The following is a 20533-nucleotide window of genomic DNA, read 5'->3' on the forward strand; positions in this document are numbered from 1 at the left end:
CGTGCGGGGACTTTTAACTTGTTATAAAGGGATTACGAATTCCTCGGAGCTACTGGCAAGCATGACGACTTATGGTTTCGAAGCCTTGGTCAAACGAGGCGAATGCTCTATGTTTCACAAAAACAACAAAGCCATCGGCGTCACCAGCTAGAATGAGTGCGTCAAACATTCCATGTGGTGATTGTGCAAGATATGAACATGATATGGTATCCTTGAAAAGTCAATATAAACCTACACGTTATCATAGCAATTCGTGTTGTAGTGTCGTCTCAATCAGGCCGTTTCTTAGCATCCACGACGCCAATATCCCCAGAACTGCTAGGCGGCGTCTCCTTGCCGCCCCCATTTGCTTCATTGACTTCACTCTCGTCCCAGTCTTCGGCATTCTCGTCCCAATTATCCAGCTCCTCTTCGACCGTTGGAGTGGGCCTGATGACACCAGATTCCTGGTCTACGACTGCCTCTCCAAGTTCGATATCCTCGTCGCCTGCGACTGCGTTATACCCCCGAGCGGCCCGCTTCCGTTCTAGCATTCGCTTGTGGTACCAGTTGCAGATGGCCAGAGAGGAAACGGACCCAAGGGCGTTGGCCAAAATGTCATAGTAGTCGAAATTACGGCCATTCTATGTCATAGTCAGCATTGAGCTATAGTATGTCTTATGTAGTCCGAGAACATACTGGTATGATTTCTTGAGCTACCTCTGAGCCGAACCCCAGCGCAACTGTGCACACTAGGAATGTGAATTGGACCACCCGCCGACGATTTGTTTCGAGGATCCAGTAAAATAGGAACGTGAGGACGAAAAATGTGAGGAAGTGCAGCACCTGAGCATGTGGTTAGCTTGATGGGTTCTTTTGCGCATCAGGTCTACGCCGTCATATACCTTGTCGGATTGTTTGTACGCTGGGAGTTGGGCATATTCAGAGGGCGAGCTGTCAGGGAGTTAGCATAGCCAGAGACTTGTCCACTGGTCAAACTCGTACAGTCCAGCGAGCCCCGCGATCAAACATAGGCCAACGAAGCCACCTGAGAAACCATTAGCATCCTGCAGGCTGCAGCTGTGCCGCGCGTGTTGAAGTAGCTGCGTTACCTGCGAAAGGCTTTCGGATACGCATGCCTGGATCAGAGTGTAGGTGCCGGGTGCGCACAGCTATAAGTGGCACATGAGGATATTTAGCAGAGAGTGGAGGCGTTCAATGCTACGTAGGTGGAGAGAAGCTGCGAGCTAAGCTAAGGTTGAAGTCTGTCGATCCTAAATGTGGTGGGGCTTGGCACTTCACTCCTCGATCGTGGGCCACGTATCATCCGCTATTCAAAACATCACTCCCAGGAAAACTAGCGAGTGATCTACCAAGGACGGAAAGTGACATCAGGAACTCCCGCATGAAAGGTACAGTAAAGCAATGTTTGACTGAACTTCTCTTTCAACAGCATTCAACACTCAAAATCTCATCCTTACAGCGTGAGAACATTCATCTACCTATGCACACTTTCGAATTATTATCAAAAGTGCTTCATTATATTGTCAAAGTTCGGAAAAAATGATGTAAAATTTGTCATTTTGAACAGTCTGAAGTCTCCTCACGCTATTACCAACTATCAGATAGGAACATTGGCATACACACCCCAGATTTCTGATAACAATCAGGCCATCACTAACGGCGACATGCATACTGGTATGAGTGCGAGATGGCCACTGGGGATTGCCTCCCCCGCGACCTCGCCGATTCCCCGAATCTCATTAATGGGAACTAAGCACAGCGCCCTTGTTGTCTGTTGCACAGCATGTGCCACATCCAGGACTCGAGGTGCAAGTGCATTGAGTGTACCATACCTGTCGCCATGGGTAAAGTGTGCAGACCGCGGGTAGCGCGTACTTTGCGACGGAGGCACCGCATAATGTTGACATGTCGTTCAACACCGGGTTTTGCCTCACTACTTCTTTCATCTTTTTGGAATATGCCAAAATCCTGGCATACTAAGTACGAGTGGAACATTTCCTAAAACTGATGAATGTAGCTTTGTTAAGGGGAAAGGACTGCACCTATACAAATGCTTCCTTTAGACTCTGATTATTTAGGGTTAGTACTCCTGGGTCAGATACTGAACCGAACAGAGCTAGTGAGACTGGTAGAGGGTATACTTAGGTTGAAATTGATGTGAACTCTGATTTCTATAGACGTCTAGCTAGTTGTATATATACTAGGGGAAGGAAGGGGGCCACCCCCAGGGTGGCGCGCTAGTAAGTTCAGATGAGCCCTGCACAGCTGAGGCTTCAGCTCGGTTCTCTACAGCTGAGATTTCAGCTGGGTTCTCTACAGCTGATGTTCGGAGAGTAGCTTTCTGGCATATGAGTTGTTGATCCTAGGTTGTAGTGTTGCAACCTGAGTGGTATTCTATGCCAGTTTGAGTAGAAGCAAGCACAGCAACATATTGCCGACAGTCCCTTAGCTGAAAAGGAATAAGACTCCAGATTTAGCACTCCAGATTTAGGACTGTTACCTAAGATATCACGCGGTAACGAACAAACCTACTACTTCTAGTGATGCTCTTACGATTTCAAGGTCTGAAACAAGGCTGACGATAATCATTGTATGGGCCCCTGGTTCAGTCCTTGCTTACCTTTTGCGGTTTCCCAAGACGAGACTTTGGCCCCGTATGTGTGTAGAAGGTAAGCATGTAGCCTGCCCCTGTTGCCTTCCACACGCTGTGTCTCTCGTTACTGTCCCCAATCATACTCCAGGATGCTCTTTCCTGGAACACCATCTTCATTGCATTTGTCTTCTGTTCTGCGAGTCCACCATATCTTCTCATCCATCCCGTCACACATCAGCTACGCCATCGTTCCATCCAGCGAAGTCAGCATCACTACTCACCGGATTCTTAACGCTGCAAGACATCTCACACGCAGCTGTCGTCTTCATTCCAACCGGATTTCTACGTCTTCTTACGCAACAGCACTCGTTGTACATCGTTCATCAACCAGCATAGCACCGCTCAGATCGCACCTTGACGCCAACCGCGATAGCCCTCTTCACTTTGCCATAAGGATCTTGACTTTGCACACCGCCTCCCCCCAAGCCGGAACACCTGCGGCCTTGTATCCTTAATTGTCATGACTTCCAATCCTCGAGCACTATCTCACGCAATGCTGCCGATATATGAAGAGCTGCGGGTTGAATGGGACGAGACTGTGCAAGGCTCCACAACTCAGCCTACAAGCTTGCCCACGACTTCTTTTGAGGATCAGCCTGTAGCAGGCACGCTGGGCATGAAAAAAGTGGCACACTCAGCAAGTACTCAGCCCGTGCGTCCACCTGCCTGCCACTGCTTGGGTTGCTTCAACGTATTTTCAGAAATCTAAAGAAAATAGAAGCTCTTTACCTTGGGCTATGTGGAAACTTGTTGAAGCGCTTCATGCAGTGGTAAACGGGTGTACACACAGGCAAAGTACTTGGTGAGTGTGCCACTTTTTTCATGCCCAGCGCGGCAGGTACCAATCTCGAGTACCTGCCACTTCCGAACGACGGACAAACAAATCATTCGACAGAGGAGTCCAGAGCTACCGAGGACGTGTTCCACAGCGCACATAGCGAGGGGATTGCACACCCGACTATCCAAGAAAAACATCATCCTACGAGCAAAAGCAAGGGTGTGGCCTCTTCATCTGAGCCAACCTCGTCTCTCAGGTCTAAAGAGTCAGGTGGTGGCGGTGCGGCGCACCCGCCCGTCTTATCCGGGGAGAATTCTGTTGCGGCGCAAAATCGTCGAGAGATTATTGCGGACAAGAAGCCGCAGGCGAAGCACCAGCAAGATGATCAAAGTACCGAGGAAGTGGCCAGAGAGAAGCTTCGTCAGTTGAAGCCGAAGGAGAATTCGCCGGCACAAGCTGCAGAGAAGTTGCAGCCCGAGCCACCCTGCCTCAATTCCGCGCACCTGGAGGGCAACAAGGGCGAAGCAGGTTCCCAGCGGATGGAGATCAAGGTTGACGAGGGTGACAATGTGGGCGTCCAAGATGAAGAAGAGTTGACTTTCTTCATGTATACAAATCTTGCGAAGCTAGTCCCTCCCCGTATCGCCGAGCGTCTTCCACCTAATTCACCATGGAAACACGGTCAGAAGATAAGCAACCACCACCCGGACATGTTACTCCTCGAACACTGCCATCTCTTTGAGCCAAATACTGAAGGATACCCAACCGAGGAAGCCGCCATGGTCGATATTGCGTGCAGTTTATCGTTCGCACGTATCCCAATCATTCCTAGATACACACCGAACTGTGTCTTGACGCTCCTAACACGTCGCCTCCTTGATTGGCAACCTCAAATTGTACGGACAAAAGAGGTGGAATTTAAAGTCCCCAAGAAACCTGAAGGTCGGGGCGCGGTCTGACCCTTTCTTCATGTCCAAGAGGTGGAATCCGGATGACCTAATGAACCGGAGGGCCAGGAAGCTGTTTATGTCCCTCTCAAGGTTTATGACAATGAGCAAGAAGCCGATGGCCAGCACGAACAGGAGGCGCAACTGGAGTCTTTGGGTTCTCTCGCACGGAAGTACATGTTCTGCGTTAATGAGGCGGATGAGCAAAGGCAGTGCCATTCATGTATACCTCCTTCCTGTATCACGGTGATTGCCAAGAGAAGAATCACCCCGATATTCCAGGCTTGAAGGAACATGAAACTAAACTATGAGCTTGCCTTGTAACTTGTAGTATCTTTCTTCTGGGGTTGGTGGTTGTGATAAATGCCTTTGACATAGTCTAGATTTTATGATGGCCCTACTACTATGGATACTGAGAGTAGGAATTTGCGCCCAGAAAAGATGATACCCCGTTGAAGACTGCGAAGGGCCCCTGAAATGAAGCTTTACTCTAGTACGAGCTGGACGTGGAAACCTGGATATTCTCTCAGGAAACTGTTACTAGTCTACAAAAAACGTAGTGCTCCACGTTCAACTACCTCTACACGCTAACATGGTGCATGCGGGCTCTGTCCTCGTGGTTGGACTGTCTCAGACAGCTCGCGCATGGTTGCAGGTGACTAGCGGGCAGTGACGGCACTTCGCACTCGCGATATACGCTGTTTGCGAGGCGATGAGTGTAGCAGCTGTATCTGGTCGTAGAACGGTCGTAGTCCTGTTCTGTGAATGTTTGTGGAGTGTTTGCTGAAGAGGCGAGCGCCCGGCAAGGCTGCACTTGGCTGGCGCGACTAGGGGCCTGGGGGTAACTCAATTCTGACGACGCCCTGCCTCTCCGATCACTCACTGCTGGCCTCCTCGACGTCGCCCATCGCCTTTCCATCGCCAGGGACGGCCTCGCCATCGCCTTTCCATCAAACCGACACCGCCAACCGACTCGCACACTCGCCCGCCTCCTTCATGAGCGGTCTTACCTTCTGGAAACCGTTGTCTGAGCCTGGAGACTCCCGCTCCCGCCGCGGCTCTTCATCAGCGTCGCGGACGTGAGGGGCGCCAAGAGATTCTGAACATGCCCAACGCTGCATCGCACCGGGCATCCTCTCATGGCGCGCATCGACTCGATCGTCTCTCCGGTCCTCTCTCCAATGCGACCCGCCTGCGCACCCCGAATATGAGCGACGACGGCGCCATGTCCTTCGCCTCCGCCAATGTCTCCGGGGAGGGAGGTGACACAATCGGCGACGAGGACCCTCGCGCCGCCCTCTTCAGGGAGCGCTTCATCCTCACCGAGGCGCGCCTGATGGCCGCTTTGGGGGGCAAGACGCAGCATGATGGTAGCGATGGCAACAATGCCGGCAAAGACCCTCCCCCCGATGCCGCGCGCGAAGACCAGCCGCGCGCAGCAATCACCCCCAAGAAGCCCGCCCGAGCGATTGACGAGGACGACTATGGCGACGACGACGACGGCGATGACGAAGACGACGCCAACCAATCTCCCCTCCTCTCCAAAGGCGCACCCAATGGCGCCGCCCTCTCCAACCTCGACCCGCCCACCCTCAAAGTACCCTCCCTCCCCGCCAAGCTCGGCGTAGAACGAACAAGCACACCCTCCTCAGACCAGGCCAAGTCGTCGGACGATGTGCGGAAGAAGCTACAACAGGACAAGAAGGCCGCAGAGGATGCGGCGCGCAGGAGCTTCCACACCCTCTTTTATACACTGGAGAACGACAGGGACGCGATGTTGGAGCAGCAGAAGCTGGACGAGCTGGATAGACAAGTAGAGACGGAAATGTCTGGACATCCCGCTGCCGGTGTGACCAATGGCGCTGCCGGAGCCCCAGCGCAACAAGGATCCTTAAGCACAGCCAATCTCGGAGCCTCCAGTCTGACTCTCAAGCATCTCATCGCCCGGATCGATGCCAAACGAGATGCGGTCCACGCGACAGATGCTCAGCTGCGCAACCTTATCAGCGAGGTCCGCAAGAACCGAAGTAAATGGGCAAGTGAAGACCGGATTGGCCAGGAGGAGCTCTATGAGAGTATGGAGAAGGTCCTGATGGAACTAAAGGCCACTGAACATGCTCATCCGTTCCTGCAACGAGTGAACAAGCGCGAGGCGCCGGACTACTACATCGTCATCAAGCATCCCATGGACATTGGAACAATGATGAAGAAGCTGAAGGGACTTCAGTACAAGTCCAAGAAGGAATTCGTGGATGACTTGATGCTGATCTGGTCGAACTGTCTAAAATATAACGCCGATCCCGCACACTTCCTCCGAAAAAAGGCACTTTATATGAAGAAGGAGACAGAGAAGCTGGTGCCATTAATTCCCGAAATCGTAGTAAGGGACAGAGTGGAAGTGGAGGCAGAGGAGAGGAGGATGCGCAACGGGGATGTGGATGTGGATGGCGTCGAAGACAGTGATGATGGTAAGGAACTTGCTATTCTTCTCAAGCCCACTACTAACAATCAACAGAAGAACCCCTAATGGCGTCGCGAGGCCGAAAAGCGCCTGGCAGAGGAAACAAGGGCGGAAGTACAGCCCGGAAAGCTCCCCCAGCAGGTCTGGAGGATACGCCAGGACTAGACAAAAAACCGCCAATTCCTTCTTTCAACAACCTCAAAACCGAGTTTCTCCGAGCCGACTCTGAGATGGAAGGTAGCATCAATGGTCTCTCTACGCCACCTCCAGGAACTCTTACTCCTTTTGGTCCAAATGGTATATTTCGCGGTGGTGCCGCTGGCAGTCAAGCAGATGCATCAGAAGCGGACGGAACTGGTAACTCTGTCAGCGGTCTTACTTTGGACGCCGAGGACGCAGACTTGGATGACCTAGAGTACAAAACTTGGAAGCAGGTGACGAAGAAAGATAGAGCAACGATTGCGGCGGATCGTAACCGAATGTTTCGTGGCGACCACCTCAATGTAGAGGAGCCTGCTATCCTCAGGACTAAAGCTGGCATGCGACGGTGGCTGCGGCACCGGAAAGAAGCTTTGGAGGAAGACAAGAAGGACGACTCAACGACCCCAGATGGGAAAGACGGTATCCAACCAACAGGCGAGACATTGGCAGAGGGCATTGAGGGGGAGGACGAGCGACAAGTGCCTGATTACTACGATCCGGTGTCTGCCATTCCTGATATGTCTGAGCGGCTGAAATGGGTGGAGGATTCCGAAGGCAACGTCATCAATCAAGCTGAGGAATTCATGCGAATAGTGCCCAAGGGTTACTTTACGGCTCCGCAGGGTGCTTTGGCGTCCAAGATCGAGGCGAACATGCGACAGATGCAGGACACTAGGAAGATATGTGCCAAAATTGGTATCGTAAAGCAGATGCAGCTCCAATCACAGGTAATTAATCTAGTCCATTCCCAAGATCATCATTACTAACATAGCTATGCAGATGTATCAAAATCAGTTCCAGAAGTACGGCCCTCTACCTTTCGTCGAAGCCGACGTGGAACCCCTCGTGGTATCTGACGATGGGGCAATCATGTCTCCATATGTCTGCCGCGCTGCTCTACAGAGAAGCGTAGGGAAAATCTTTTACCATGCCGGATTCGAGGAATTTCAGCCATCCGCGCTTGAGGCTGTTACAGATATTGCTGGCAATTTCTTTGCGAACCTTGTTCGAACCTTGGGTGCCTACCAAGAGCAGCCAAAGATGAAAATGGAAGAGCCTAGTACTGCTTCTACAGGTGTCCAGTCCGCATGGAAGCCTCGATTCACCCAAGAAGAAGCCGTCCTCCATTCCTTACATGAAAATGGAGTCGACTTGGAGTCACTCGAGGGCTACGTAAAGGAAGATGTAGACCGACTCAGTACTAAACTTGCTGGCATGCACGACCGAATGAAGTCGCACCTAGCAGAGCTCCTTGTAAGTCTATTCGCCCAGGCCAAACCCACGTTTGCCATTTTACTAACATGTATTTCCTAGCGTCCGGCTCTCGATGGCAGCGCGGGAGCAGATGGTGCAGGAGCGTTCAACGATGGCAGCGAACAGTTTGTCGGAGGTGATTTCGCAGAAGACATCGACGAGGACTTCTTTGGTTTCAAGGAACTCGGTCTTGACAAGGAATTCGGACTCGCGTCACTTAGTGTTCCGCTTCATCTCCTACAAAACCGGATGTACAACCACGCCCAGTCGCAAAATGCGAGGTACGTATTCGGGACATCTTTCGTCTTCGATGGAACTGACATTTGCGGCAGCATCGTTTCGACCACTGGCGTGCTTATGGAGGAACCTCCCAAATTCGAGCCCGTCACGATTCGGAACATCACGAACGAAATCGGTCTCGTTCAAGAGTGGTTCTTGGCGAAGCTTCACCATAACAACGACCAACAACTCCCTGAAGACGAAGACTTGCCTGTTAAGCAACGCTTCCCTAAGCCGCGTCTACCTCCTACCGGCAAGATCTCGAGCCCGCGCAAACGTCCACTCAAAGAACAGCAACAAATGGCACGCAAGAAGCGTAAGCTTGAAGAGGGTAAAGACGACAGCACCAACAATGCCAATGCCACTGGCTCTGCGTCTGGGTCTGGGTCCGCTGTTGTTAACGGAAACGGAATGCCAAAGGCCATTGCGAAGCCAGTCGGAAAACTCAGGCTGGAGATGCCCGGCCAGAAAGACAGTCAAAACAATGCCGAGCCTGAGAAAGACGATGGGAGTGCAGTTGGTATGATTAGCCCAGAGAGCATCGGAGGAGCTTGAATGCTCCCTTGTGCTCTGCTATGTTCTTTGGCGATGAGTCGCTTCAGGGTTCCATCCTAAATCAGGTGGAGATTTGCTGATTTAGTGGCACAGGCCTTACGTTCTCAGGCCAGCCACAAGACGATTATCTTCTTGAATTCATGAACCAAAACATGGAGCACCTTCCTTCAGGCATGTAATTTATTCGTGGGTGCCTCTGGGCTTTTTTATTTATCCCAGACTTCTTTGGACCTTTTTCTCTGAGCCGTCTTCTCCAGTTCATCACAGACATTCTATCTTTATGGACCTCAGACAAGGAGATGCCATATTTGGGCAGGACTTGGTGTGGGTTGGTTCTTTCTTGGGCGTGTTACTGCTGCTGGCGCTTGGCGTGCGGTCTTTTCGGGCTTTATTGCAATCCGCAATGGCACTTTGGGATGGGTTGGTTGGGTGGTGTGCGGCTGTATACCCAAAACCTGAGAGCCTTTTTTTCTTTTGCATGATTCCCAATGAATGGGCAGCTCACTCGGGGTCGACATGGTGTTTATATGTACATATTGGACTGCGTGAACCGGCTGCCGGGGATCCTGTGTAGCTGCAATGGAGAGCGTGAACATCTGGGTGTCGGAACCTCATCTGACGGTGATGTCGCCATCTATCCGTGACCTTTAGGACCAGGGTGTTTTTCTTGCCAGGTGGGCAACCTCTCTGAAAGTTTCCTAATGCACATGTTTTCTGACCAGAGCACGAATCAGTTTGTCTGTGGCTTTGTTGGATCTGTCTGCCAACATCACACACCATGATTCTTATCACGTGGGTCATATGGCCTGAATCTTGTAGGTACAATCCACAGTGGCTGCAGGTGTGCTTTCTGCTCACCGTTACAAACTTGTAATATATTCACTTTTTACCCTGCGAGCGACTGTTGGTCCTTAAAAATCAACCTGATTCACAGGCCTAAAGGTGAGATTAACGTCTTGGATCGCAATGAGAGTTAGGCTCAGCGCACGTGCACATCTTCACTGTAGTGGGCTTCCAGCGAATCGAGACGCGAGGCGGCAAGCCTCGGATACCTAAGTAAAGACTTCATCGGCGCTCCCTCCGCCCTACTTCACAGTTGACACTCACGCTCTTTTCACTATTGTCCACTACAGTCATTCGCTCAGCCTGGAGTCAACATTGCCGCTCGTTACCCCAAAAGAGTCACTCTCTTCCGTCGCTCGCTACGCGCAGTACTAGTATCATCGCCTCCCCCTCAGGCTCCGCGCCCATAGTTGCCCGTCCTCCGCCGCCATTGTTCGTCGCCAGCTACCTGTCGCCTGCTTGTCTATCGCTGGAGTCCGTCACTTGGCCGGCCGTTAGACTTTCGCGGTGAAGATTAGCTAAAGGATTTCGTTCTGCGCGCCTTCAGGCCGCCTCTCGCTGCCTCGTACAGATCCGTTTGGGAAGCCATCGGTAGTAACGCCGCGAAATCAGAGCGGAAGTACGACAAGGGCAATAAATCGGATCGATAAATAAACACGGACGAAGTGTGGCATCTGATATACTCAGTACATCAACATTGGGGAAAACATAAACAAACAACTCGTCGAGAGCTTAGCTGGCCACCCTGCCACGCAAGGACACGCAAAAAGTTTGGCCATCACCTTCAGCATGGCCACCGTGCAAGAAGCCCTGGACGCGTTGGGCGTGAAGACAATAGCTGATCTCGTATCGGATATCCTAATGCGGGAGGCTTTCCTTGGGCCATGGGCAGTCTACCGAGATACCTGTTTCTGGGACTCACGCTATGAGCCATGGAGAGACCCTCTAGGAATGAAGCCGTTTGTCGCAATGGTCATGAAGGCGTTCGAGGAAGGCGTATCTCAAAGCGACTGCAAGGACACAAAGGACTCCTTAGACATTGAATACCATCAATCGCTGCTATTCTCATCGCTTCTACGCAACCTTATGCAGCAAGGCGAGTTCTTTCATGGCAAAACAGGCCATGAGGAGAGCTACCCTGGACTGATCAAGGCACTGAGGAAACTCACTACAGGGGTTTTGGTAAAGCACTACAGAGACAACCGCGGACTTGGAGTGATCGTCGAACGGGCGAGACCTTCAAAGATCCACCTCGAACGATCGTTGTTACTCTGCAAAGGCCATGCATCAATACCGAAAGAAGCACCCAAGGAGAAAGGCAAATCAAAGCTGAAAGCACGCGGGCACAGCTCTAGAATCGATAATGATCAACAACAAGATGACGCTGGCGCAGTCATTCGCTGTATCTGTAAACGTAAGGGTGATGATGGGGAGATGATCCAGTGCGACAAGTGCGACGTTTGGCAGCACACGGACTGCATGGGGCTTCGAGGGCAGGATTGGGAAACAAAGGCATATTATTGCGAGCAGTGCTGTGTGGACTCGGACCCGAGCGCTCCAGACGGAGAGACGACTATCACGGCGATCACGGGCCAGGACGCCCAGGCTCCGTCGCTCTTGACTCCAGAAACGGTCTCGCCGCCCAAAGAAGCCTTGAACAACACATCCGTTGTCCTCAAACATGATTCCGCAAGGCCCCAGTCGCAAACCGAGCCCGGAAACAATCCCCTTCCCCGCACAGGCAGCGATACCGACAGTTCTCCCTCCTCCAACCCGCTATTGCTTCTAGCTGCTGCCGCCTCGCAAGCGACTCCGATAGCTCTTGAGGAGAATGCAGGAGATTCGCAACCGGTCCTATGCTACCATTGTGGGGCTAGCGAACACGCTGCTCGTGATTGTCAGGACCCATCCGTGACGTGCAGCCTTTGTGACATGGTCGGCCACATTTCTAATCATTGTCCAAGAAGCGCATTGACTGGGGGCCTGGCTGCTGCACCTCAAGAGAACCCACCCGGTGCTCCGCAGTTCATAGAATTCGAGCCAGAGATTTGGACTCCAACTTTCCTGGATCCTCATGCAACATCAATTACAAGGGGAGGTTTGTCAACTCAAGCCCAAACACAAGCATACGGTACCGACGAGTTGGCAGCCAGGCCAGCTTCTGCGCCGCCAGCTCAGCCGCCTCTCAGAACGCAGCTAGAAAATGTGGAGAAAGACATGGGCATAAGGGCGCCGCTAGGGTCTAGCAGTGGTGCTGCCAACAGTTCCAGCCTAGCATTCCCTCCACGGGGTCGTGTCTTGGGGAGGTCTTTAAAGCGGCGGAAGGGTGCCTTGGCAGTGCGCGTTCCAGCTTCAAATGAACTCGGCGACGAACAGGAAACGATCATGGTAGAGCACAACGGGAAGCGGAAGCAGTTCCTCAAGTCGATGGGCTCGCTGAGGACAGCCGATCCTCAGATCTATTACTCCAGTAGCGATTATGCGACTGAGGCTGCTCGCCGACTGCAACTTTCGGAAGTACCTCAAGCATGGGACAACAACGCTCGTGATATCGTCCAGGACACGACGGGTTCATCTCCCACGGGCATCACTCAAGGTGGTTCTGATGTGAGAGGTGTCCTACCTACGTCAGATCAGGGTAGCTCACCGCATCCCACACTCAGGGATTCAAGCGCTGCTAACAGGCCTGCTACTGTTGGGGTGAGTGATTATCAGCAGACCTCTATGCTTCAGTCTCGGTCACCTAGACTTCTTCGCCCTCTCACATCGCATGAGGTTGCTACAAGCTTGCTCAATCGGCCCTCTCCCTCTACAACTCGATTTCCCACAGTCAACGTTCCAGACCGAGTTTCAGCAGTCAACCAGGGAGCTTCATCTCCAGCCGCTGGTCAATCTCCACAATCCGGAAGCCAGCCTACATCAATCGGGCACAAAGACCAACCACAGTCCAATTCTAATTTGGTACCTACCGTCAACTCGACTGGCGGTCCGTCAAAACCGGCTGGGCTCCATCCTTTCGAGAGATCTCTATTGAGCGTCAACCGTCGTGCTATTGGTCAGCCGCGTACATTGTCTCACGGCCCACCCGTTGCTGAAGAGGCCTCCACGACTCCTCAGTATTCAATGCAGTACAGCACCTCAGGACGCCCCTCAACTCATCAGTCGCCAACGCAGCGCAACTCGGCACCCGATCAAGTTCCGATGCAGCAGCACGAGCAGATAATATTCGTCACTCGTCGGGGACCAATCATGGATCGACGACAGCATCCCGTTCCAGATATCAACATCACGGGACAGGCACAGGGACTTCCAGGAGTTTCTGGACCAGCAGGTGCAGAAGGAGAACGCCAACCTACCCACACGGTTACAGTATACCATGTGAGGGGACCCCCACCCAATCCCACACCAGGCCGATCAAACATTGTCCGCACCCCCAGCCGTACCATATCTCCCCGGGGTCAGTTCTGGGCGAACCAGCTCCGCCTCTTGTACGCTAAGCAGCTCCGGATTGGTCGTCTTTGCCGGGCAATTGCGCGGGGGGACAGTGTACCCCAGAACTATGCGCTGCTCAAGATCACGAAGCGGGAATACGTGGACTTGAGAACCGAGATTCTGGGCTACAACAGTTACCATATGACTAAGTGCATCGAGGATGACTTCCCGCTGCCTTCTAGGAGAGCGGTGGAGACGGACTGGGTAGAGAAGACGTGGGTGTGAGCGTCTTTCTAAACTGTGCAAGATTGTTCCTGAAGTGAGCCGATTGGAGTCCGCTCTATATGAGATTTGCATACATTCCTCTGCTACTGTATGAGGTGTCTCTACGCTATCTCGGATCTTGAAGACCAACGAGCACTTGCGATGGTGAACTAAAGGCTTGGGTCATGGTGGTGACCTCAAAATTGGATTGATGGTGTCCTTGAATATTCACGGGAGGGCCACTAACTGGTAGGTGGATAGGTAGGCTTTTACTCCTCTTATGTCCTCTCAAAACTCTCTTTTCTTGCTTGCATTGGTTCTACACGATTGGTAGCATTCATGCTACATTTCTTTACTTCACTTCAATTCTCGACTCTGGTATTGCGAACACCCGCACCTGAGGAATCGCTAGTAGTACCAGCACTAGCAAAAATACCAGCCCGGATTAAAGACTACATCTTCAAAAGATGCGAATATTGAAAGGGCTGGTCTGGTGGATTTGCCGGTTTAATTTTGCTTTGATGCTCTTTGTACAAAAGAAAAAGATTTCTCCTCTCCAGAAATAGAACAGATCCACCAATACCGCACCCATGAGTCACTTTGCAGATAGAATCTGCTCAAATTGCTAGCGGTGTCCGTGATTGTGAGCGTCAGCGGACTCGTAGGTGCAGAACTAGTAGCGCTTTAGATCGCTTTTTGGTTGGTTGAGTGTCTAACAGCATGTGACGTTCGCCGATTTTTATAAACTCCATGACCGCTGTCTGTGGTGCCTCAAGGAGGGTTTGAAAATACAAATGGGGTCTAAGCACATCGTTCTAGGCATCTAGTAGATTTGCTAGGCTACTTCAGACAACGGCAAAGGGGTGTATGTGGTTTCCTGGCGGCCTGTTCACGCGCGGACTACGTACGCTTGAATGGTTCATTAGATATGTGATATATACAAGTGTAGTTGACTGTCGAACAAAGACCTAGGAAGGATTGCGTCTCCACTAAACGTATCGTGGGTTGACGAAAAATCACTCCGATTGCGCTCCCAGCCTCCTGAAATTGTATTCGTGCGTGAGGTCTGGCTCTCCTGAGGCTACGGTGGCCAGAGCAGACTTGGCAAGTTTCGAAAAACTATTTGACTTCGCCCTACCCCGGGCCCTCTTCTCTTCTTCGCCCTCGGGCATCCCCTCCTTCCACCTCCAAAAATCAAGGTCTCACTTCCATGTATCACCATATCTTTTGTATATGTAGGGCACAAACCCGGCCCTTGTAGACTATGCTATCTCGACCCTTCCCCGGCCATGTATTCCCACCCTTTGTCACTCTTTCGGGGCAGCATATTCACAGATACTTAGGTGGAAAGTGATCGTTCAGATGGATATGTGAGATGCTTGTGGACATGGTTGGATATTATTGAGGTTTTTGACCCGAGAAGGGTTTTCCTCGCAAATGATATACTCGTTCTAATCTACACATTATTTCTTTGCTGTGATGTTTGTGAGGGTGCAGCGCTTGCCATACTGCTAAACACGAGAGAATCCATAATCGCTCGTAGGTAACTTATAAATATCGTAAGCGTATCAGCGTCAGCCGTCCAATTACACGATCATTACACGCCTTCTTTCGGTCCGTCAAAATCAAAATCGAACTTGTGGACATCCTCAAGGCCTGGCGGAGCAACCTCAGGCTCAATTTGAGACGCACTCTTCGAATTCGTTGCCTCATCGACAACACCACTCTCCTTGACAGCCTTCAAACTGACCATGCTGCCGCCGACCTCATCTTTCCCGCCTCCGGTAAGTCGCGAGAGCGCATCATTCCGCTCCTGCTGCACGCCCTCCTCCGACCGCGGCAGAGCATCAATACTCTCACCTCGACTCCACCTCTCCCCCTTCATCTCCGGCAGCTCCGGAACGGCAGGCATATCGATATCCGACATGCCACCCGGCCCAGTGAACCCCGACCACCTCGAGCTCATACTCGCAGCCACGGAGCTCCCGCGACTACTCCTCTTGACCTTCCACGCCCCCGTCTTTTCATCCATTTGCAGCGTGCTCGGGCCATATCTCAGGCTATCCGCCAAGGTGCGCGTATCAGAGAAGATATCATCCTGGTACATATGCAGCGTCATATCGCTGCTATCCACATGATTCGTGAAGCTATCGCGGGGCGGTTCTTCGGCATAGTCGCCCGGCTTCTTCGCGCCGTCGGGCACCCAGAAGCGCAGGTCGAAGCGGGTCCAGGCGTAGAGCACGACGACGAGAATCTCGGTGGTGAAGGAGAAGACGTAGAAGCAGGCCGTGGAAAGGTACCATGGCGTCGCAGCGCGTAAGGGGGTCGGGTTGAGCCAGGAGGTGCCGGCGCGGAAGGAGGCGCCGAGGGTGAGGGTGGTCACAGCGAGGGCGAGGATGAGGATGTTCTTCGTCATGTTGCCCTCTCCAATTCGCTCTTTGCCGTGCCGGGGGAGGAGAGCGTTGATAGCGAGGACGAGGAGCGGTACGAAGGAGAAGAGAGCAAAGTAGGTTAGGCCGGCTAGTTGGATGTTGCGGTCGATGCGGTGGATGTTTCTGTCGAGGGTGAAGAAGGATTGGAGGGCGACTGTGACGAGCATCAAGAGGCAGCAGATCAGAAGGGCGAGGGCGCCTCGGTGGATGATGCGATAGGGCATCGACCAGCCGAATCGAGGGTTTTGAGCTCGTATTATGCGTTGGGCAAAGAACCAGTTCATGATGAAGAGGATGACGGTCCCGACGTAGACGAAGATTTGAGCAGCGATGCCGACGCTGACGTTTTTTCTGTTGCAGGCCCATACTATCCTGAGAGACATGGTGGCCATCCGAATTACGCAGAATGCTGGCTACATGTCAGCGCGAGCAATATAGAGGAGGAGCGGGATTCTTACCCAGCATAGCTCGGGAGAAAATGAACTTGTGACCCCGTTTCCTGTTCCTGATATCGATACGAAGATGAATCGCAGAGAAAATTACGTATAATAATAGAAAGCTACCAGTGATAGGTACATCTGGAATCAATCTGGGAACACCTCCTGAGCTCTTAGTCTGAGGCGCATACGGAGGGCCACCGGGCGGCAGCTGCTAATTGGTCAGATATTGTATCTAGCAGAGCGCAGCATGTGAGAAGTGGTCAACGCGTACCTGATTTGGAGATGCCATGACCCTGACTGAGTTACTGAAAGAATCTGTGGGATCCCAAAACTTAGCAAGAATATGGAGTCACGAAAGGCTATAAACTATATCAACGACATGCGATCACAGGGTTGCGTGGATGTGTGGATGCATGGATGCATGGAGGCGTGGGGCCGAACCACTAGAATCTTAGATCTGGGGAGAGCACCGAGGGAGCTTGATTGTCAGTGACGAATAGGAACGGGGTCTACTCCGTGAGGAGCTGATCGTAAGTCTAGGGTTCTCTGCATACCGGGCACCATTGCTGCAGTTATTGCTGTGGCTTTCTTGGAGCTCCAAACACGAAGCTGTAGAACGGACTGTTAGCGTACTAATTAAACATGAGCATCAATATCTATTTGAAGCACTGTTAGTCCTGATTCCCACCTGATTCTTATGGAGATTTTATGAGGTTGTTGACAATCGTTTCGTTCGGCTCTCCGCTGGCTGCCGTGAGTGATCGTCATGCATATCCGTCACGTGATATGGGTACACAAGCCCAACTACTAGCAACCACGTATGCCGAGCCGAGCTCGAAGGCTAGCTGAGAGGTCGGCGAATCGGGAGAATGAGATAGGCATTTGACAAGGTGACGGATGTATGTCCGCGATTAGCTGGACACTTCAACAGTGCATGCTCTCTGGATCGCTAGAATAACTTCGAAATACTTTGCGGCTATGAGATAACACACCTTTGCAACCTGTTTCTCAGTCATGGGCGCCTTCCAATAAGTATTCCTTGATGATCGACTCAAGAACTTCTTTGATAGTCGCGAATTCCCGTGTGGACTCGACTTGCCAATTGGAAATTGCAAACCGGCAGGCAGGGAGCCCCTCCCATGCTGTTCCTGACACATATACTTTCCGGGTGGCTTTAATCCTTTGAACTAGCTCCTCGTTAAGCTTATTGTCCTTGGCCTTGAAGAGGACGATCATATAGGTCTGAGCAATCTGGTTTTCTTTGGGACCGTCGCTGTACGGTAATAGCTCGTAATCATCGCTATCCACAATGAAATCTGCGATGAATCGCGCTAGAGCAATTTGCTGCTCAAGCATCTCGCGGTAACCATCGCTACCGTGCGCAAGCAACGTTGCATAAACGGGTAGAGCTCGGAATCGGCGGGAATTTTCGAGACCGACGTTCAGCGGCGACAAAATCCCGTCATTCGACCCGGTTGTGGCTAAATATGCTGCGTTTGGGTTCTGGAACACTTTTTGAGCATATGAGGGATGGCGACTGAGATAGAAGCCGCAATCGTACGGCTGTGTTCGGTCAGGTATGGCTTCTATCAATTCCTGATGGAATACTTACAACATTCAGTAGTTTGTGCCCATCCCCTGTAATTGAGTCGGCCAGCTCCAGGCCTTCGCAGCCAGATATAATAGAGCTGTATTCTGGGCCAGAGAGCATTCTACCCATTAAGCCAAATGCTAATGCGGTCAGTGCTTAGAAATCATCACGAGCATCTTCAAGACGTGCGTAGGGTTGCACGAAGAACAAGATAGGAAGCAAAGGCGTGAGAAGGAAGTTGATGAGTAGACGAGATCTCTAGCGATATGGTGCTTGATGAACAAAGAAACTTACCGCCATCAACATGGATCCAGGCACCATGCATGTCACATATGCTTCTTAGCTCTTGTAACTCAGCCAGCGAAGTGGTCGCAAAGAGGCCGGTGTTTACATCTCCCGCCGAGATCGATACAATTGTCCCGGATCCCGGCGTTCCAATGTACTCCTTGAAGAGTGTCATGTCAATCCTATGGGTGGATCCTTTCAAAGAAACGTCTTTGACCGAAGCGCGACCAAGACCAACAATGCTCGCAGCCTTGTATATCGAGGAATGTGGAACAGTCGTTAGAATTTGTATCTTTTCTAACCCGGCGCGGTGCATCGCTTCAACAATCCCAAGTCCTCCTACACTCAGGATCTCTTCGTTTCGAACAGCTGAAGCTTCTCCGATCACGTACTCCCGGCCAAGAGCTAGACCCAGAACGTTACTGGCGGTGGCCCCAGTCGTGAAGATTCGGTGTTGCCACACCGTCGCGTCAAACTTCAGCAGCTCACATAGCATGGTCAGTGCTTTGTCTTCCACTTCGGTCGCAATCGTCTCTGTGGGCAGGTGGACTGCGACGTTTTGATCATGATATGTGACCAGGTTGTCCGCAAGAGCGGCTGCTGGTGTAGTGCCTCCAGTCACAAAGCCGTAGTAGTTTGGAGACCGGCTCGAGGCATTGAACGCAGGTGCGAGATCTTCCGTGATATGAGATATGGCTTCGGCGGAGCCTAGACCAACCTTTGGGAGGGTATGGTGGAGGTGTGTGCGAGCATGAGTCAAAAGATGTCCCTCGGGCAAAACACTTGTAGAGATGGCGGCGGAACGCAGTTGGCTCGACATTATGAGTACAAGGCTATGAGACTGTTGAGATTGATACCGCTAGGGTGAATTGATGAAAGGAATTTGAATTGCTTCTCATCGTTGAGGAGGAACCGTCCTTTTGTATCGCCACACCGTGACTTTGGCACGCGCTAAAACTCACAGCCTAGCTAGGCAGTTCTATCCTGTTAGGCATATCAGTGAGCGGGTAAATTGACCGGCTGGTGCTAGATCGCAAAGTATTTCCCTCTCGTGAAGGTTGTTAGTCACCGCTTCGACCTCTTCTGAAACCTCGGACTAGGGGGTGAAGTTGCTTCTGCACGTGATCTCGCGAGAATTGTTAGCGCGCTTTGGACGCGCCTCAATCAACCTCAACCTCAACCTCAGCTACCACCACGACGACACGTCCCCGGGATATCGCCCACCCCCGTCTGCCAGCCCTACCACCAACTGTGATAGAGACTCAATGCGAGCCCCCGCTGATCATGCTCCGCCCTCATGACGCGGAACAATCTAAATGAGCACCTTGCCTGGTTGTTGTCCAAAAAGCCATTCATACCTCCGGCTATCGCATCTCTACCCTTCGTTTCGGATCGCGCTCCGGACTCTACGGCACACTCTGAACAGTCTCTCTCAAACCGCGGACCTCCTTTGGAACATGCCACCAGCAGTACACGTGCTCAGCCTCCAACAGCTCGAACCGACCTTGCCACACGACAAACACAGATCCAGAACAACCATAGTGCCGGCGAGGCTGATCCTGATATGGCCCGACTACGGCCCGGCTCTTCGTCTGCTTCGAGACCCCGACTTCTGATTCAAGGACGTCAGACGCCGAGTGGAACACCCTCCGGTGTATCTACTAGGCCCCGCTCTCCTGTGCAAGACAATGGTACGTACTGATAGAACAAGGAGGTTTTCAGTACTGACAACCTTACTTTTACAGATCATTCAGAGAATTTCACGCATACTCGTCCAAGACCGGCAATTACCACGCGACATCCTGCCCCTCAAACTGGCAGCTCTACCGGGAGATCTAGAACAAGAAAGCCGGAAGCATGGGACACTGTCGACGCTGTTGACCTTACAGGGGGCAGCAACGGACCCCAATCGTCAAGCCCAGTACCAGAGACAAGGGGAAAGAAGCGGAAGAGTGAAGACTTCGAGTCCGACCTCCGGTCTAAGCCTTGTTCGCGGCCCCCGAGAGCAAAACCTGCAGCTTCGAACCTTTCCCCCGCAAACGACGTCGAGTTCATAGCAATCGATGTCGTTTTAAGCGATTCACTAGACGAACCACCGCCGCCTTATTCTACCAT

At 52.0% G+C, this 20533-nt stretch overlaps 6 protein-coding genes across 6 annotated transcripts; 3 read left to right on the top strand and 3 right to left on the bottom strand.

Annotated features, from left to right (window-relative positions):
- Positions 1 to 54: 54 nt before the first annotated feature.
- Positions 55 to 1220, bottom strand: BDZ99DRAFT_436054 (uncharacterized protein). The gene is made up of 5 exons (XM_033717520.1): positions 1092 to 1220; positions 985 to 1027; positions 885 to 933; positions 679 to 825; positions 55 to 623 (listed from the first exon to the last, which is right to left on the bottom strand). The coding sequence occupies exons 1-5, from the start codon at positions 1114 to 1116 to the stop codon at positions 270 to 272; spliced, it is 618 nt and encodes a 205-aa protein (XP_033580633.1). The 5' UTR covers positions 1117 to 1220; the 3' UTR covers positions 55 to 269.
- Positions 1221 to 2659: 1439 nt separating this feature from the next.
- On the top strand, positions 2660 to 4435 carry BDZ99DRAFT_553459 (uncharacterized protein; the record flags this gene model as incomplete). The annotated part of the gene is made up of 2 exons (XM_033727096.1): positions 2660 to 2672; positions 3552 to 4435. 2 exons carry the CDS (start codon positions 2660 to 2662, stop codon positions 4391 to 4393), a joined length of 855 nt encoding a protein of 284 aa, XP_033580634.1. The 3' UTR covers positions 4394 to 4435.
- A 1153-nt stretch (positions 4436 to 5588) lies between these two features.
- BDZ99DRAFT_485840 (transcriptional activator spt7) lies at positions 5589 to 9131 on the top strand (the record flags this gene model as incomplete). The annotated part of the gene is made up of 5 exons (XM_033722737.1): positions 5589 to 6849; positions 6897 to 7771; positions 7824 to 8297; positions 8358 to 8578; positions 8630 to 9131. The coding sequence occupies 5 exons, from the start codon at positions 5589 to 5591 to the stop codon at positions 9129 to 9131; spliced, it is 3333 nt and encodes a 1110-aa protein (XP_033580635.1).
- Positions 9132 to 10763: 1632 nt separating this feature from the next.
- BDZ99DRAFT_472848 (uncharacterized protein) lies at positions 10764 to 13691 on the top strand (the record flags this gene model as incomplete). Its single annotated transcript, XM_033721796.1, has 1 exon — positions 10764 to 13691. One exon carries the CDS (start codon positions 10764 to 10766, stop codon positions 13689 to 13691), a length of 2928 nt encoding a protein of 975 aa, XP_033580636.1.
- Positions 13692 to 15054: 1363 nt separating this feature from the next.
- BDZ99DRAFT_222693 (uncharacterized protein) lies at positions 15055 to 16929 on the bottom strand. The gene is made up of 3 exons (XM_033713446.1): positions 16814 to 16929; positions 16561 to 16750; positions 15055 to 16511 (listed from the first exon to the last, which is right to left on the bottom strand). The coding sequence occupies exons 1-3, from the start codon at positions 16829 to 16831 to the stop codon at positions 15268 to 15270; spliced, it is 1452 nt and encodes a 483-aa protein (XP_033580637.1). The 5' UTR covers positions 16832 to 16929; the 3' UTR covers positions 15055 to 15267.
- A 287-nt stretch (positions 16930 to 17216) lies between these two features.
- On the bottom strand, positions 17217 to 19359 carry BDZ99DRAFT_409631 (pyridoxal-dependent decarboxylase). The gene is made up of 3 exons (XM_033716549.1): positions 18428 to 19359; positions 18155 to 18273; positions 17217 to 18105 (listed from the first exon to the last, which is right to left on the bottom strand). Exons 1-3 carry the CDS (start codon positions 19236 to 19238, stop codon positions 17551 to 17553), a joined length of 1485 nt encoding a protein of 494 aa, XP_033580638.1. The 5' UTR covers positions 19239 to 19359; the 3' UTR covers positions 17217 to 17550.
- Between the last annotated feature and the right edge of the window lie 1174 nt (positions 19360 to 20533).

The sequence above is a fragment of the Mytilinidion resinicola genome (assembly GCF_010093595.1).
Source record: "Mytilinidion resinicola strain CBS 304.34 unplaced genomic scaffold BDZ99scaffold_4, whole genome shotgun sequence".
Taxonomy (NCBI): domain Eukaryota; kingdom Fungi; phylum Ascomycota; class Dothideomycetes; order Mytilinidiales; family Mytilinidiaceae; genus Mytilinidion; species Mytilinidion resinicola.

What these genes read in the sequence shown, in the direction of transcription:
- BDZ99DRAFT_436054 (XM_033717520.1), bottom strand. Translation starts at nt 1,116, where the DNA reads ATGCGTATCCGAAAGCCTTTCGCAG. An exon ending in TATCCGAAAGCCTTTCGCAG is followed by an intron (nt 1,028 to 1,091) that starts GTAACGCAGCTA and finishes ATGGTTTCTCAG; the next exon opens with GTGGCTTCGTTGGCCTATGT. An exon ending in TAGCTCAAGAAATCATACCA is followed by an intron (nt 624 to 678) that starts GTATGTTCTCGG and finishes ACTATGACATAG; the next exon opens with AATGGCCGTAATTTCGACTA.
- BDZ99DRAFT_222693 (XM_033713446.1), bottom strand. An exon ending in TTTCTCCCGAGCTATGCTGG is followed by an intron (nt 16,512 to 16,560) that starts GTAAGAATCCCG and finishes ACATGTAGCCAG; the next exon opens with CATTCTGCGTAATTCGGATG.
- BDZ99DRAFT_409631 (XM_033716549.1), bottom strand. Translation starts at nt 19,238, where the DNA reads ATGTCGAGCCAACTGCGTTCCGCCGCCATCTCTACAAGTGTTTTGCCC. An exon ending in CTGGATCCATGTTGATGGCG is followed by an intron (nt 18,274 to 18,427) that starts GTAAGTTTCTTT and finishes TGACCGCATTAG; the next exon opens with CATTTGGCTTAATGGGTAGA. An exon ending in GGCACAAACTACTGAATGTT is followed by an intron (nt 18,106 to 18,154) that starts GTAAGTATTCCA and finishes GACCGAACACAG; the next exon opens with CCGTACGATTGCGGCTTCTA.